The 19,024-nt window shown below is 33.0% G+C and overlaps 1 protein-coding gene across 8 annotated transcripts in view; it reads left to right on the top strand.

Annotated features, from left to right (window-relative positions):
• LOC117237270 (protein unc-13 homolog 4B) overlaps positions 1–15,957 on the top strand; it is a 37,200-nt gene extending 21,243 nt beyond the window's left edge. For 4 of the 8 annotated variants that reach the window (XM_033501038.1, XM_033501042.1, XM_033501041.1 and 1 more), the window contains 16 exons: positions 6,127–6,291; positions 6,380–6,558; positions 7,063–7,107; positions 7,192–7,351; positions 7,743–8,266; positions 8,864–9,010; positions 9,098–9,235; positions 9,315–9,503; positions 9,591–9,885; positions 10,287–10,645; positions 10,894–11,083; positions 11,236–11,542; positions 12,359–12,439; positions 13,333–13,456; positions 14,363–14,556; positions 14,654–15,957. In XM_033501038.1, coding sequence (XP_033356929.1) covers positions 6,127–6,291; positions 6,380–6,558; positions 7,063–7,107; positions 7,192–7,351; positions 7,743–8,266; positions 8,864–9,010; positions 9,098–9,235; positions 9,315–9,503; positions 9,591–9,885; positions 10,287–10,645; positions 10,894–11,083; positions 11,236–11,542; positions 12,359–12,439; positions 13,333–13,456; positions 14,363–14,556; positions 14,654–14,748 — 3,192 coding nt within the window. In that variant the 3' untranslated portion in view covers positions 14,749–15,957. Of the gene's footprint in view, positions 1–3,350; positions 3,814–4,240; positions 4,712–6,126; positions 6,292–6,379; positions 6,559–7,062; positions 7,108–7,191; positions 7,352–7,742; positions 8,267–8,863; positions 9,011–9,097; positions 9,236–9,314; positions 9,504–9,590; positions 9,886–10,286; positions 10,646–10,893; positions 11,084–11,235; positions 11,543–12,358; positions 12,440–13,332; positions 13,457–14,362; positions 14,557–14,653 lie in introns of those variants that run through there. The other 4 variants (XM_033501044.1, XM_033501045.1, XM_033501043.1 and 1 more) reach the window with 4 other exon arrangements.
• Positions 15,958–19,024: the final 3,067 nt, after the last annotated feature.

Here is a 19,024-nt window from a genome sequence, read left to right as displayed (position 1 = left end):
GAAACGAGCGCCATTCGATTTACCAAAACGCTTTACGCGAATTCTTATTCATTTCTGCGCTCAAAATTGTTAACATTTCCCTGAAAAATCTTTGTAACTAACGATAATTCGTAACATTTCGCCAATATCAGATAGCAATAAAAATCATTCATGGCTCAGCGAAATGTCCTAGAGGCATCCGTCTTCGAAATTAATTCCTGTTCCCGTAGCAAAATAAATCCGGCTGGTACGTGGGCGGTCGAATTTAGACGAACTTGCATAATGCATCGTGAAAATCGGGACTGGCCACGAAGGACGGGAACGTCGACGTCGGCGTCGTAGGCTATCTACGCGTGCCTCCTCCGGTCAATGAGCTAATTGCCGTGGTATATCAATTTTCATTGGGCGCAATTGTGCGAACACACGAATACGCATTGTGGTTGCACTTGTCCCGTGGGTCGCTTCAAACAGGATACGGCATAGTTTCCCTTTGTGCAGATTCATTGTCTTGTTTTCGCGTTTTCCATTGGTCAGCCAGTTAACCGAGCGACCAATGAGTACGCCAGATCTTCGGTATTTAAATTGCCGCCGTGCACGGCGTAGAGAAATGGGCGAAAGAAATGTGAGACCGCGAGCAAATGTCGTGCATCTTTGTTCCGTTTCAGATTGAATTGTAATTTGAATGGGAAAGGAAATTGCTCTTCCTTTTTATTTAATGATTGGCTTCTGTCGATGACCTTTCGGATTCGTTGTACGGTCCCAAAAAAATTTTAATCGTATTAATCGAATTTATATTATCTAGATATGTTGAAATTTTCTTGTAACTGCATAACGTTATAATTAAACCGCGGATTTTTATGTAAATTTGTATCTTTACGAACACGATTAAAAACGTAGAAACAAAATAGAGCGCTTCTTCACCCTCTAAATATCGTCCTTTACCTGTATACAGGGTGGTTGGTAACTGGTGGTACAAGCGGAAAGGGGGTGGTTCTACGCGAAAAAAGAAATCGAAAATATAGAATAAAAATTTTTCGTTTCGATCTCATTGTAGATTTTTAAAAAAATTTAAAAAAAAAGAAAAATTAAAAAAAATTTTTATTCTATATTTTCGACTTCTTTTTTCGCGTAGAATCACCCCCTTTCCGCTTGCACCACCAGTTACCAGCCACCCTGTATATTTAATTGGATTTTGAGATACAAAAGAGTCTAAAGTATTCGTATAGTTGATTTCCTGTAGAGATAAAAACGGAAATATTACCTATGTTATTAAATATATTCAAATATATTTAACTGCATATTATATACAGACATTTAATCCGCAAATAGCATATAATATCATCAATCAATAACATCTAACTCAGTAAGACAAATATTATTCCCGCTCTAAGGCTTGATCAAGCCAAAAGGGCCAATGTTAGGCGAACCACAAAACGCGTACAAATAAATGGAATCTCATTGTCAGAGTCAATCGGTCTTGGCAACCACTAGTATGCGACGATGTTAAAGGCTATGGCCCAGTTTTTCTGATTCTCGGTGAGTCGCTGGTCCAAACGGATTTTCTATCTCTCTTTTATATTCCTCCCTTTCATTAGATATAATCAGTTTCAAAGAGACTCTTCTCTGTTTAAGCCAACGACGAAGTATCTTGGTCGATTCACCAAGTCTTTTTACTACATTGAAGAAGAAGTTAGATAATTCAATTTGATGATTGAAAAAGATTTTGCAACTGTCACGATGAACGATTCTCTGTAAGTAGCAAAGGAGAAACAACTATTTTGGTCAGAAGTCGTCGCGTTGACGACGTTCTTTTCAAGAGGTCGATCGAGAGGAACGCGCTAAAAAAAGAGTAACCTTAGAAATTTGTCTGCTACAAGGCGAGCAGAACGAATGATTTACAAGTGATGCTTACGCAATGGAAAATCCAGAAAAATGTGGAATATAAGTGGTATCAGAGTAGATTCTGCGTTACCGGATTGCGGACTGAGAACGACGAGGTGAAGATTAAATATAAACTTAGCGAAAAACTCCTGATAAAAAATTGTTAACTCTCCGTGGTAGAAACAATTTTCTGTTTATCGCATTATAAATGGTTAATTTTGAGGTAATTCCTAATAATGCTCGAAATAACATCAATAGCTTTCTATAAATAATAAATTCGATTGCCTGGCAATGATCCATCGAAGATTAAATATAAATTAATCTGAAAGTTTGTAATATCGAATTATTAAATATGAATTAGTTGAACTAAACATATGGAACGATTTCTTGGAATAACTCCCTTCGACTGAAATTTAATAAATAGTTTTATAATAACCCCTTATAAGAAATAAATGCGATTGGATTATTATAAAAATAGTATCTGGAAGATTAAGTAGAAATCTTATAAAATAAAAAAATAAAAATACTTCAGAGGCTGAAAAATTCTGATATTCACTTTTTGCGTATGAATCAGTTCTAAAGATATGGAACCGTTTATTGGAATAAGTTACTTGAAATAAAACTAAAAATATATGAAGTCTATAAGTAACTCCATTTGATTATACAGACGGCTTATTGAAGAATACATATAAATTAACTACGTTAAATATAATAATATTTCAAAAATATGAAACATCTATTGAAATGAGATTAGATTTTATGATTGATGAATGAATGAATTATGATTGATGATGAACAGTTTCATAAAGAATTCATCGAGATTTCATAGAACATTGATAGAAAGTTCATGAATTATACATTTAGAAGTTACAAATAACAATGGAAATAACAATAAATTATGTATAGACTGAGATTTAAATTCAAGATGACCATCGTTATTCAGCACAAGTTTTAATTATTCTTTTGTCTGGTCATACCACTTCCGAACCACTTTCTAAACAGGAAGGTGCATTTGTAACTCTCCATTTCGCTGAGTAATTAATTAAATGGACAAATGTAGCCGCTCTACATACTGGAATTAGGTCAATGCCGTGAGAAACATCACAGAGTTTCTCCATAAATTTCATCATATACCATTGGTAACTAAAACTAATATCCAAATTAATCTTTGATTTCGAAACCAAACTGCAGGTATGCAGTTAATCTCCAAAAATTTGTAACTCAAGATCTATTTTAAGACCACTAGATTGAAATAAAACTATCTATCTATCTGTTTAGTTAATTTCCAGCGAATAATCGAATTTTGTTATACCGACTTCGAAAGAATAGGCAGGAAGCTATCTCAATTCAATGAGTACATATTTTTTCTTATTCCATTGTTTATAATACTTATTTCTGTTACTATTTACTCGTCCTATGTTTACAAAATCTTTCAAAGGCAAGGAGATAATACAAATTTTATGTTTCGAAGTCTTCGTCAATGTTCGTTAATGTTCCACGATTTCGTTTTTCAAGTAACTAATTTTATCAATATATGTTATGCTGTTTATTTATCTCAGCCATTTAGCAAGTATTGATAAATTTAATAAATTCGGATTTGCAAAATCTTCTAAACACAAAAAAGCCATTGATATTCCATTATCTGTACTTCTATATTATCTTTGCCTTTCCTCAAACAACGTCCACGTTCTCGTAAGTTGGACTAGATACTACTCTTCGATTATGCATACTGCATAAGCGCGCCCGAATAAATATACGTAGCACCGATAACAAAGGTCGCGGTCGTCGAAGTTCATCATCGGCCAACAATGTACTAGCATACGCTACGATTCTTGCTTTTTAGAACAGTTCGATACTCGTCGTGTGTGCAGCACTTTCGAAACTTTGCCGATCCTCGAGCATCCGTATTGACCCTCCTATTCTACTAAAGTCATCTCAATCCAAAATGGAATAGTAAATATTTTGTTATTCTTCGAGCATTTACATATAATTATTAAACTGCAGATTTTTACACAATTTTATATTTTCATTTCATTGAAGAAATTGAATCTAAATTGGAGCCTACTAAATATCATAACAGATTTATTATTAAAAATTGAAGAAGCTTGCGTCCCACATTACGACTGGACATTAGAATTTTACAAGATTGCAAGATTTTCAGAACTAACATATTAAAAAATTTTCGTTATAAATTATAACGTAATGTAACGTCACAAGACTTTCATAATATATCGAATATTTTATATATTTTTGTATGTTTTGTATACGTCTACACTTTCAAATTCCCTGTGAATGCATAAATATCCGTAGTCTCTTTATAATATTCATCTGTACCTTATCCCAATCTGTACGTGATTATAAATCTCTACCATTTGTACAGCGAGTGGTTATTCTAATTCAAAGATGAAAGTGTCAATAAGAGGAAGTGAGGTCTCGATCGAGTGTCAGTGCATAAACTATATTGTTCTTGGCTGACAGTTTGTTCGTTCTTTCGAAATCGTGTTTCGACATCGTTTAAGAGGAAACCTTGACAGTTAGTCGTGGCAATGAATGAAAGATTTTCTTCGAACAGACGGTGCACAGAAAGCTCGGACGAATCGATGTTTACATCAGATGTTGAATGTATAAAAGTGTAGCATGTCGTGATACGTGATATTGGTTTTGTTCTTTAAAAGTCATCTAGAAGTGAAGTTTAACGAGATGAGATAGTATAGTGCTGAAAAATAAGAAAATGGTGAGCACCAACCCACCCCTGGGGGTGGCCACGCTGAATCGGGGAAGGAACACTTTCCGTGGCGTGCCCAAAGCGGAAATCGAGCGCAGAACCAATACTCTGCTTCAGGCTATGACGGTGAGTCTATTCGGTGATGATTTCGGTTTGTTGATAGAAATATTAAATACGATGGTGGTATGTCATACGTACTGAAAATTTTGTGGTTGATATGATATAATGTATCATACAAATTTCACAATGTTTGACAGTAGAATTACTAACTTGATATACTAAAAAAATATATCACATATAAATAATTATAATAAAAGTGGTGTAATACAAATAGATAGGTACATAAGTATAATTTCGTGTCAATAAAGGTCAACGCTAATCTTATATAATATATTTTTATATCAATTAGCGAAATGTGAAATCCACGCTAATTTGCAACAAATAATTATCAAGTATAAAAAACTTCCAACTTGCAACGAGGATCTGTAAACCTGTACGAGTCTCGCAATTTTGTAAATCTGAATAAATATCATAACGTAGAATAAAAGCTTTTTAGAAGCAATAAGAAGCTTTAAATTTTGCAAAGTTTACAACCTTGCAAATCTTCCTGTAAATTTTATTGCATAATATATTTGTTAAATTAAACAGCTGGATTTTAAATTCAGTACGTAAAAAGAGAAATAATCTTCTCTGCATGTAAAAAGAAGAACGGTGAAAATAAAGTGGTTTTGAACTTATGCGCAGTTCATTACTCAACTATATCTGAATATTTGAAGGTGCCACTAATAAAAAGTAAACAAAATTGTTCACACAATACGTATCTGTTCGCTGCCAATCATGTGCTCGATTGAAGCATGCGTTTAATGCTCCGGCTGAAGAACTTTGAACTGTGAGTATATCGTACCACGAGCGATGCTTCGACAAACGACTAGCAGCTAAAATCTCCTCGCTGTGTCTTATCAACGCATCTTGTGACTAGCAGATGGTACAATTATGTGTGACGTAAATCGATTGCACATTGTTCTTACATTATTTAATTATCAACATTTGTAAACCAATTGAAGGTTATTTACTGATGTTTACGATACGTTTGAGAAGTAATTGCCCTTCTATTTACTTCTAAATACTTGTGTAACTTATTAATTTATTTTTTAGAAAAGATTCGATAGAAATGTATCCCATTTTATTAAATTGTGTAATATGTACTTTCATTCACGTATTAGTGCTATGTTTTGTGGAATATTATAGATATTATTATATTACATATGTCAGCTGCAATGGACAATGATGTATTAAGTGATACAGAATGTCTATAATTGTGCCATTTAGTGACAGTAATAGAGAGAAAACGAATATTATCAATGTTTAGTAAAAGAATTTCTTATTATTGTTACATACAATGATGATACCACAAGGGAAGAAGAAGTCACATTTTATCTTTTTGCACCGAGTATCTAGATATTAAAATATTATGTCCTGTCCACTCCTCTGTTAATAGTTATATCTTTGACCTTAGTTTATAACGTTTGATATTACTGTAGATTGAGGAGCTCTATGCTGCTTTGGTGTTCATGACCCAACACCAAGTCGGTTATGACGTTTCTAAAGAGTGTGAATTGGAAACTCTGTTGAACTACCTTCAAAATGCGTTCAAAGTCGACAACGACATGCACGAGAGAGTTTTGCACGAGACGAAAAACATGGAGGTAAGAATTTCGTCGCCAATTCCAATTCCACGTGTCAATATTTCAACAAATTATAAAATTGTAAGTCACTTATTTATAATTTATATAGCCACCGGAAATGCATTTGAACGTCGAAGTGATCGAAGCCAAAGAACTTGTGTCGAAAGATTCTAATGGTAAAAGCGACCCTTTCTGCGCCCTTTACCTCGAATCTGCTCCCACGAGGAGGTACAACACTGCCGTGAAAACATCCACACTGAGCCCAGTGTGGGAGGAACACTTCGAACTGTGAGTTGACAGACGTATGTTTGTTTAAAGTGAAGTTTAAAAAAATGTTGTTTGACAAAAATCACGCTTTTTCGTTATATGAATCGTCCAGAAAGCATACATTGGAAGAGTAGAGAAATAATGATATTACGAATATCGTTTATTAAAATTTACCTTAATTTACCCATTTATTAAAAATACTAGAAATTTACGACTATTCATTCCATTTTTTATGATAAATAACCTTGCGGATATACGCAATTTCTTTTTTGAGAAGTTGGACGCTAATCATGTACTGTAATAATTAAATTAATATTAGCATTATCTAATACATATTACAGTATTATCATTATTTTCATGAATAAATAATCAAATATTTGAAATAGTGCTGAATTTTAATTCATAGGCCAATAAAGTATAAAATATTAAGGTGAAATATAATATAAGGTATTAGAATCTATTAGATTAAATTTCGGCACTGTGATGCATAAATTGTAATATAACTTCAATCATGATTTCTTGTAGCCCTCTAGACGACCCAGAAAACGACGTACTGTATCTAGAAGTGTGGTAAGTTTATAACGAAGACTGTAATCGGAGTAAAATTTGTTAACAACATGTTTAGATATGATCTTTTTATTCCTCGATTTAAAGGGACTTCGACGCTGCTGAAACAGTTCCTGAGAAAATGAGTAAAGTAAAAGACGTGAAGGGTGTTCGAGGGCTGGTAAAACTAGCGAAGGAAATTGCTGTTACTGCCACTACCGGTTGCCATGATAACGAATTTATCGGTCGCTGTAGGATACCTTTGAAGGTACATAAAATAATCAAACGTCACTATCATTATTTAACTTCTACTCTCAGTTTGCTTAAATTCATCCTCTGATTTGTCACTAAAAATCTAGTTTAACTGCCAGTAGTCCAGAGCACTAAATATGTAGGAGTTTTACCTACTTTCTTTTTTAAATCAGAAACTACTTGCTAAAAAAATGTTAACTAGAATTCAGATCGTAAGAAGCTTTAATCTTCATATAATCGCAGATCAAGAACAATTTCGTTTCACAGAACTATTACATTCCTTAGAAGATTCTTCAGATAATTTACATTAAAGTCTACTACAGATGAATTTCTCATAACATATCAATTCTTATTAGTGCATTAATAAATTATGAATCTGCTAAGATTGATTTCTCGTTCAATATCAGGACATACCAACAACAGGCCATACAATGTGGTATTCCCTCGAGAAGAAGAACAAATCAAAACGACGTGGTGTAGTGAAACTAAGGCTGGCCTTCAGTGCCGAGCACAATGCACAGGTGGCCGCACAAGAGTACAGACACCTGATCAGGGTGCTATTGTTATACGAAATAGAGACCCAGAAAATAGAGAAATACTGTTGGTGCGGTCGATGGTCAGCGCCAGCGGAAGTTCTTCTTCTTCAGCACAGTGCTCAACGTGGTTTACTAGCCAGAAACGTGACGCTAGCTCAATGGATAGAATATTCAAGGATCCATCAAGAACATCCGTTAAACTTTATTGTCTTCAATAAATTAGCGATCGACCTTCTGAGGCCCATGGAGAATGGTCTTTTCTCGGCAGACGAAACAAGATTATTTTGGGACGCCACGAAGAAGTTGTTATACTCGTGTCTGAACAGTATTCGCAAGATCAGGAGGCTCACGATTGGAGACAAGAACGCCATGACACAGTTGTCCGCGATTTTGGGGTGATTATTAATAAACTATGTGAATCCTAAGTACAGAATTTCCGTGTTAGCTGGTCGTAGCTTGGGATCGTATCTGATCAACTATCAAGGAAAATAGAATTCTAGAGAATTGGTGTATCTCGTTTGCATTGAATGCAAATGAAGTAAGAATCTAGTTAAAAAATTTTAGAACAGTTGCTATATTAGCTGCAAATTGGAAAAAGTTTAATACATAATCTACGTTAAACGTTAAAGTTTTGCTAGAAATAGAAGATGCTCTAAGATTATTAACCAGAACCTTACGTAATATCTCACGCAATACTTCACGTAGAATCGATTCAAAATCTGTTAAAACAATTCTTACAGAATACTCGTTTATACAAAGAGATTAAATTTATACTTTATTATCACAATCTAAAAGAGAATTTTAGGAGCTGCAATTGATATGATTTTAAGAAATAAAATTATCAGATAATCTAAGAAATTACAAGCGTGTACCAATGTAAAGAATAAGAACAGCAATAATCAGCTAGCGAAGATATTACTGTATTTGTGTTTAAAAGTTTATGAAAACAGTCATCTTCGAGGTTCTCAAAGCGAATTTTTCTCTTTCATTAGAATTCTGTCGTCGATTTCGTCCCTTAAAGTGCCTGAAGACATTAACCTATTCCCTGCAAAAATGTATCCCTGGTTTCCAGACCCTGACGAGACACTAAGTGTCCTTCAAGCTTTAGAGTACACTGTTGAACAGGGTGGTATCGAATGGTGAGCGTTTGTACAATCTTAAGAAAACATTAAAACTTATAAATAGCGAATTAAATAATTGTACATTTTATTTCTATGGTATTTTAGGTTTGACCATATATTGAATAATAATTTCCCGGAAAACGAATCGGACGAAGATGCGCTGAAGTATCACATCAAAGTGATTCAACTTGTTAGAGCAGATTTACAAAATGCTATTGATAATTACGATAGGCTGTTCATCAAGTAAGAATTAAAAATCTTTTAGACAGAATTCTAGCATGATGTTGAATATTGTTTGAAATTAATTTCATTGTAATTTCAGGCGAATTAATTTTCCTTATGCAAGATGTCTGTACATGATGTACGAGAAGAGGATCAGTGATATATGTATGATTGTTATAGAGGATGTCTGCGGCAGGTTGAAGAGAATTGAAATTGAAAACGCTGATGTGGAATTAAATCTGGGAACGACTTTATTCGAACTGTATCTTGCGTTGCAGAGATACGTTATGTAAGTCGTTATGTGTTCTGTATATAATTTTTTAGCTGCCAATATTCTAATATTCAGAAATAACTATAAAATATAATTTTTTTTTAGCCTTGGTCAAGTGCTATGCGCCGAAGGGCAGCTGGAAGGGATGAAAGTACAGACTTACTATAACTGGTTCAGAGCTGGTGTGGCACATTGGCTCGATATAGCGGTGTACAAGGCCCTGAAACGAATAGACAGAGCCGTGGAGTTTGACACGTTGCAAGCAGTCGATAACTCCGTCCAATACAGCTCAAGTGCTGTGGATACATTAACGATATTCTACCAAATCAAAGTCTTTTGGACACAACTCGCATGGCCGGACACGGAAGGCTCCTACACTTTCATTGCCAAAATTATAGACGTAAGTCCATAGAGAACGATTTTTTGATCGAAAAATTTGGAATATTTATTTCTTATTTTGCTACATACGTGCATATCTTAAGATCCAAATATAATCCAAAATCCATATTAAATTGTACTGGCAATCCTAGCTCTAATTTTTTAATATTACTTATGTTCGTGGGAAGTGATTCAAACTTCGTCTTTCTTATTACGAAATAAAAATTTCATAATAATTCTACTATGGAAAATACATTTGATACCTATACACGTAATATACCATAGACATGCAGATTCTTTTCTCAGAGAACTCCTAAACTGTACGAGTTAATTATATCTTAGTATAGCTATTAATGAAAGAAAAGTACAAACTTTGAAAATATTTCTATTTCCTGAAAAATATATCGCATTACATATTTTTAGGATATCTGCAAATGTTCTATCGCATACGCAGATAAAATGGCAAAGAAGGCGGAATTGACCACAGAATTGGAACAGTTGTCAGAAAGTAGCGTGTACGAAAGGAAGTTCTCCGTATCAACGGCGTGGTGTTTCGCGATCAATAATATCGATTACATTAGAACGTCAATTGCGCCATTAGCCAACGATCTAGGACTCCAGAACATCGTGGATGAGCTAGCGGAAAAGAAAACCCAAGAAGACGCAGACAGATGTAAACAGACGCTTCAGCTGATCATCGATAATGCCACTGACACTGTCAAAAACAAGATTATAGAACTTTTACAAGTCGTCGCGGATAAGATGTCTCCTGCCATGAACAGGTAATTATAGCAAACTTTTCACATTTTATGTAATCCCAATTATCGAAACTTATAGGATAAACGGTTCATAGGTTCGGTAATTTTTCTCCCTATCTATTATTTTACGTTCCATACATATTTTACGTCCATAGTTCACGTTCATATAAATGAGTTTAATTTAAAAAATTTAACTAAAATTTCGTTCCATTAAATGAGGTTCTACTGTATTTAATTTCTCATTAATTGTTACCTTTATAATTTGGATAAAGGTATCTCATGGAGGGGGCAGAGTTGATAGACGCGACCAGCAATACCATGGATCGACTTCTACAGTATCTTGATAGTAACTTATCGACGTTGCACGATCATCTTAATGAAGACAATTTTGAGAGGATCTTGCATGTTATTTGGGACACGCTATCGGAAAGCTTATATCAATTAGTACATAATAACCTAGAGGTACTAGAAACTATTCTTCATTCTTTTATTCTTTTTTCTCCAATTATTTTTCCCTCTTTAAACAATCTTGCTCTTATATAAATGGCAAGAAAATGGTTTTTAGTAATTTGCGTATCGAAAAAATATGAAAGCTGAAAATCTTTGCATTACAGAGAAGAAGGCCACCATCGTTTTACTCGAACCTCCATCGCACTCTGCATACCCTCATTCGATATTTTAATGTTGGAGCTGACGAGACGGCGAACGTGAAGGTTCTGGAAAAGATCGAACACCTTCTGGAGCTCCACGGCCTGGAGACAGCTGAGCTGATACATCGTTACCATCAGGAACGAATAAAGGAACAGAACGAGTTGGAAGAATCCGAGTACGGACAGATCACCGTGAAGGCCCAGTTCGTGGATAATTCGTTGAACATTCAGATATTGAACGCGAGGAAGTTACGACCGGTCGACAGTAACGGTAAGAGAAGAAAAATTGACATTATTTTCTAAAGAACATTTGAATTCGAAATTACAATTTAAGGCATGAATGTTAAAAACAATATTTTAGACGAGACATAATTTATTATACACTTTTTAATTTCTACGGGTGGTTCTGATGAAGCGAAAAGTGCGATTATCTTTGGAATTCATAGAATACAAAAGAGTTTGATTTGAAACTTAAATATTGTTTCTACTGTACGACGTCTTTTTGATAACCAAATATTTTAGCAAATCAATTGTCACATATGTATCATATAGAATGTATAAAAATGTTGAATGATTTATTCGTAGAAAAGTTAATGCTATAAATAATTGTTATCGATGACATATTCATTATCTACAGACGGAATACATAGAAAACTATAATGTGCATTTAAAAATTACAAAGCAGACGTAATTAATTCATGAAAAATTCTTTACTGTAATATTTATAACTTGTCATCTACAAAATTAACTGTACATAGGTCAAGTACCTTTTATTTCTTTATTTAGTTAGAAAAAGAAATTTATTAAGAGAATTTCTTTCAGAAATTTTGCAAAATCGTTTAATTAAAAAATGATAATCGCATCAGTCGTTTTATGAGCATCACTCAATACGTTATACCGAATCATCAAAGAGAAGCAGAATTGCACACGTCGATAGACAAAACGCAAAGCTCCATCATCGACGTAAATTGAACTTAAATTTTCATTTTGTAGCTCGTTAACGTTTGCTTGTTTCACTGTACATCGGTTACGGGAATGAGCGGGTGGTTCGCGACAAAGAGAATGACCTTTTCTTTCGATTTTGTAGGCGATTTGGTAGGCAAGGTGTCTACTCTCAAGCACAAGCTTCATACAAAATCTAAACAAAGACTGAAAGAAGGGAAGACAAGTATGTAAACCGTGGATGTCAAATAAAGAAATAAACAAAAAAAAAAAAAAAACACGCTCTTCCTCATCACTGTTAAAATTAGAATCTCTCATGCCTGCCCTCGCAACAATTAGATTTACAGATTTGCATGAACACGGCTGACCAAACTGTTATATTACATTTTCTGTTACTATGTATTTGTAACTAGAGAATGTACGAGTATTTTAGCATATCGAATAATTTCCCTAAGTTAGAAACATGGAATTGATCACGAGTGATGCAAACTTCTATAAGGTTCCAAACATAACAAATAATTTAAAAGTTATTTAAGGAATGTTTAACCGTTGTAAAATGTGTGTTTTTTCGTTTGTTATGTCATATTAAATTGCTGCATAAGTTCTGTGTATGTTCATCAGAGTAGATTTACAAATTCGATTTACTACATTTATCCGTAAATCCTTATATCTTTATTTTATAAATACCATTTTATAAATACGAAACACCATTCTCATAAAATGATTTTATCGTAAATTGTCTATTTGAAACTGTTTTTCTTGTCAACTTGTCTTCTTATCTTCAGAAACAGATATTACTTTGTCTTCAACCTAATAAAAATCCTTCTGAGTGGATGATTATTGACGGATCTGAATGGACTAGTGAGAATAGTTTATGTCGATTTACATAGCGATATTATATTTATTATAACATTGATAGCGTGTTTATATGAACGAAACGACGAAGAAAATTTATGCAGCAATTTAATATATTAAATGTTGTTGACACTGTGGAACCTCATAGACAAAAGACCCATCAAGAATACAGACAGTCACCTTTCATCGTGCATGAGCCTATATCGGGGTCTTTCTGGTGTTTCGAAAAAGCAGCTTGAAAATACTGTTCTACCTATCTTCCAGGTAGTTGCGATTCATATGTGAAGGTGAAGCTACTTCCGGAGGAAAAGTTCGCCGACGTAAAATTGCCTAAAACGCATGTGCAAAAGGAAAACCTCTATCCGCTGTACGACGAAATTTTCAACATGTGAGTAATAGTCAACCTTTTTTTTCGATAGAGAATGGATCGTTGGAAACATTACATGTAAATATTATATTATATCTGCCCATAATAGATGTATGTATAATACGTAGAAATATTAAGAGAATTGAATACATAAACAAGATATAGATTGTGGATGAAAATATTATATAAACAGAGAAGAGTTGAGAAAAGTATAAAATTAAATTTCTTCATCCGTAGTTTATTTTTCAAAAATATCGATTTTGAGAATCTTACTTACATAGATGATATATAGTTTATCGAAAGACAAGAAAAATATCAAACGTTCTAATATCAATGTGACATTTTGGTAATACAATATACAGGGTGGTTGGTAACTGGTGGTACAAGCGGAAAGGGGGTGATTCTACGCGAAAAAAGAAGTCGAAAAAATAGAATAAAAATTTTTTTTAATTTTTCTTTTTTTTTAAATTTTTTTAAAAATCTACAATGAGATCGAAACGAAAAATTTTTATTCTATTTTTTTAATTTTTTTTTAATTTTTCCATCGAGACGACGATCTACAGTGAGATCCGTTATAACGAGACGTGATAAAGTGCACGCGTACCGAGCGAAAATTCAAAGTCGATTTTCTCGAAAACAAAGCCTCAAACGAAAAATTTTTATTCTATATTTTCGACTTCTTTTTTCGCGTAGGATCGCCCCCTTTCCGCTTGTATCACCAGTTACCAAGCACCCTGTATAAATACGTTTATAAATAAAAAGTAAACTTTGGATACAAAAATTTTAATTTTTACATATTTTACTTCCTTTTCCATAACAGACCACCTTTCGCCTAATTTTATAACATTTCTAAAACACCATATTATTATTTTCCAAAATGTTATTCATTTCCAAAATTTCCGATTTAACTAATGTAAATACTTTCAGACCTCTAACAAGCGAACAAAGAGCCACAGAAAACGCAATCGTAGTTTTCGAACTAAAGGACAAAGATTTTCTTCGATCGAGATTCATGGCAGAGGCTTTCCTACCATTCAGCGAAATTCCTGAAACGGGACCAGATCAAGGAATTGAGTCTCTCGACCAAATTCACTTGAATCTTTCACGTCCTACAAGGAAAAGTAGGTTTTCTTTACTTTTCCTCTAATCATAACCAACTAATTGCCTTTATCTAATCTACTTTTATCTCTTACATTTTGATTGTTGTTCTATGTTCAGGTACGGACGTAATTCAAGCGTTAGAACACAGAAAGGGAGACAATCAGGCGACAGAGTTCTTATCGAAGCTTAGTTCTAAGGCTGAACGAAAATAATGCCTATCGCTTGTAAGAAAAGCGATTGAAATTATTTTCTATGTCATACGACAACGAAGCAACGCTCCCAATATCTAACTGATGCTGATGCCCAATATCTAAATGAATAAAAATGAAGGAATTGTTAATTTTACGAGATACGTAATTTAACTCAATACGTGAATCGTTAAATTGTATTATTACTAAAGTTTAAGACTATTTTACATCGTCACTATTTTTGTAATTAATTTATCTCAAACCATTTCACAAGAAAACTCGATACGTAATAAGCATTTCTTAAAATCTTCAACATCAGACATAAAGTTACTTAAAGGATTTTTGTTATTTTAAATATTACGTTAACAGCTACAAATTTTGTAATTTATTAAAATCAATATTTTTAATTGTTCATAAGTCGATGCGTCGATCATTTTATCATATGAAATTAAATAAATTAGCTAGTCCACGAGGAACAGAATGCAAAGAAATAATGAATTATTTTTATAAAGTTTTCATAAGTATAGGTACGCTGTTGTTAACAGCTAATACCCATTTCTAGGCTGTGTATCGCTTCGAATATTAAACATCAAATGTATTTTCCTTCGCGAGACACGAAACGTCGCATTTCAAGACTAGGAAAACTGTAAGGCTGAGTAAGTACTACTTACGAGCAACATTGCTATTTACCATTAAGTCCAAAATACACGTAATTGCAATAAATACGAATCAGAAGAATTTCTGACAAGAAAACTATAAGAATAAGAAAAAATCAAAATGATGTTTGTAATATACGTGTAGATAGAATTGCTACTATGAATCGAACGCATATATGTTTTATACGATGTTGTTTACGATATATGTATAACGAAAGTATATGTTTTATCTAGTATTATTATCTTTGTCGAATCGATCAATTCAGAAGGAAATCGCGGTCGAGAAATTTGTTATCGAGAGATTCTGAGTACTCTTTGTTTATCAAACTATGCTGCATTATATTGCGTATAATATCACGAAGTTTATAAAATATATAAAATGAAACTTGTTCAACATTTTTTATTATGCGTTATTCAAATTTGGGGAAATTAATTATGTTATTAGTTCAGGAATTTTATTCACAGAATAGACAAAGAGTAATCATAATATTATTGTTTTAAATATTATCTATATTTGTACGCGAAGCAACTCAAAGTTACGAAATGTAATGAACGTTGAATAAATTATTAAAACATATTAACACGAGCATTGTTATTTTCGTGAGGGCTGCTTAAAAATTCTATAATACTCGATTAATTTCTCGAATTGTAACAAGTTATTATTAAATTCATCTGTTATTTACGAAAGGAATTCCACACTGTGCACGTGGTTAATGTTTTCTCGTTCCTCGTTCCTGTCTACGTGGAATGCGTTCTGTTTAAAATTACATGCACTTTATTCAGTTTGCGTGCTCGGCAACGCAGTTAGAATCGATTATTCTCTTGAATTCTGTTCGCAGAAATGTTAAAATTTCATTAGTTGCACTACAGAGGTCTACTATATCATCCGCTGCTCATAAAGATCTCAACAAAGATCCCCAATATTAAATATGTTCATCCTGATTTTTTAGAAATATTCTCCAGTTCCTTATATAATTCGTATTGTAATTAAAAATATTTATTTTCTTTGTATCAATGTATTTATGTTTCATTAAAATAAAATTTTTCACGTTCTTTTCTATTTTAATTTGTAATGGATAGATTATAACGAAGGATTTATTTGTGTTTATCAATTCATTTAAATAATAAATTTGATCAAAATGATTTATTGTATTTCACTCATTATCTTCGAGTCTTTCAAAATACAAAATTTCATGTTCTTTCTCAAAAATTTTATTTGATAATGAATAGGTTGTCGTTATCATAGAAGATACATATATTTCTGTTTATCAATCGAGTTAAGTGATAGGTTTATTTAAAATCATGATACGATTGTGTGTCTATTGTGAATAGATTGATTGCGGTTTTCTTTTCAGTACACAATTCAATTTTTATCTTACCACTTCGCGATCACGTTACCGATACTGATGTTCTGGAAATAGGCTAGTACCACAATGCGTCATCATCGAAGACTGGAAGAGGGAGCTGAAATATCGAAAACGAACTTTACTCGAGATTATACCACTTTTTGTTACGTTAATCTTAATTTTATCTTGTATAACTTTTCTTTCAAACATATCACATGGAGAATTTATTTTATGATAAAATGATTTTAATGAAAAACGTTAAATGTTAACTAAATATTCCTTGTGTATTCAATGGTTATATATATATATATATATATATATATATATATATATATATATATATATATATATATATAATATCTGAAATTTTAAATGATTCTTTAATATTCTTTGATAAATACATAAAAATTCCGTAAACACAACATTATCAAAAAATATAGATAAAGTAGCTTATTTATTGTTCTGTCATAATACAGAAATTTTTTGAGAGTAATAGATATTTCAGAAATACAAAAGGAATTCCTGCGATTGAGAAAAGAATTAAGAATTAGATGATTGTGAAGTTTATCATAATGCTATAAACATGTCAATATTTTCGAACTCCAGAAAATTGTAAGCTATAGGATGTGACGAAAAAGATATTTAAGCAAATGCTCGATATTAAGAAACAGAATTCAATAATGTAGATTGCCTGAGAAAAGATTACAAATGTGATATATTGCGCTAGAGCAATGTAGACGGTTAATGGGTCAAATGACAAGATTTAACGATCATGAATAAATGTATGACTTCCCTTAGCGATAACTAACCCAGTGTTATTTTTCCAAACAAGAATCGTGTTGAAAACCCAATATTGCGTGGCTAATGCGTGTAACTCGGATTACTTAATTGACTCTATTTCGTAACACGTTATCTCGTTATCATGGCCCTTTGCGTTGATGATTCAGTGGCGTGCAGAAAGTCATCTACGTAACTCTCACAGCTACAAGTGCACGCAATGCGAACTAATATTGCAATTTTCTATTATAGCTCCATTTTCCCTTCTCCTTTTTATCTTTTCTATACATATGTATCACAGAAAACGAAAAGAGAAGAAAAAAAAAGATACGAAGGCTATAGGGGAGGACGATGATAGGTCATACAGCTTCTATCTTTTAATGTACATAATTTTAAAATTTAATACACTATGTGTATGTATATGTATATCAATGAGTTTCATATTATCCAAACTATATTTTCATTTATCCTAGGATTAAATATATGCCTTTGTTATCCGTCTACTCTTGAGCATATTAAAAATATCGATAGTAGTCTTGCCAAGTGACATAAGAATTAGAAAATCGACAGACTTATCGTGTCTTTCGCGTGTGACCTTTACATGTATAATATGTAAAGATTCCATTCCAATCGAAATGTTACAGAAAATGGATATGACAATTTTATTAATAGGATACTCTGCAAAAATATATAACGAGGAATATGCTCAGGGGATCGGGTACAGGTTAATAGAAGTAAAATGAGGTTTGCCTTTTGCCGTATTAATTAAAATACGCAAACAAAAGTTCCCCTTAATGATCACGTCGATAGCACAGACACTGTGCCTTATTCGAACTGCGACGCTGGACCCCAGTAATTGCATATAATGAAATCTATGGCATCGTTTTAAAGAAAGATCGGAAAAACTGTTTAAAATTCAAATGAATGCGGCCCGCCGCGGTCAATGCAAACAGAGCGCAATAACCGGCGCTCACTTTTCGATCGAGTTTTGGAAGTTTTATGCGCGAGACAACGATGGCTCTCCGCTTTAATTGCCTTACAATTGATTTCATATTACTCCGATTGAGTTTGCTCCGTGCCGGTACTACGATTACGTTCCGAAAGGAGCATCCCTCAAAAGTTACGAAATTAGATATCATTCGGTTTTGTGATCAAGCAAATTGTGCGAATAATAAAATCTTCAGTGAAAAGAAGGAAGCTTGCGGGATTACTTTACGTACATATGTGTATATATAGGCAAAGTACGTATGAGCATACACTGAATAAAATTTGAATACACCACAATATGGAAGTACATGTTACATCATCGTACCTTGTTTTGTGCACTTTGTATCTTTAAACAAAAATCAAACGATAATTGTCTAAATGTAGCAATTGGAAAAATTACAAATAATGTAGTTTAATACAGAAATGATCAGTAATCATAAATCGGAAGGAAATTCCTTCCTATTGTTGTAATAATCTACGATTGCAATGTAGATAGGATATCTTCAAGAGAATAGTGAAAAATTATGAAATTTA

The sequence above is a fragment of the Bombus vosnesenskii genome, unplaced genomic scaffold, assembly GCF_011952255.1.
Source record: "Bombus vosnesenskii isolate JDL3184/JDL3185 unplaced genomic scaffold, Bvos_JDL3184-5_v1.1 scf7180000013367, whole genome shotgun sequence".
Classification (NCBI taxonomy): domain Eukaryota; kingdom Metazoa; phylum Arthropoda; class Insecta; order Hymenoptera; family Apidae; genus Bombus; species Bombus vosnesenskii.
This window is presented reverse-complemented; position numbering and strand designations above follow the sequence as displayed.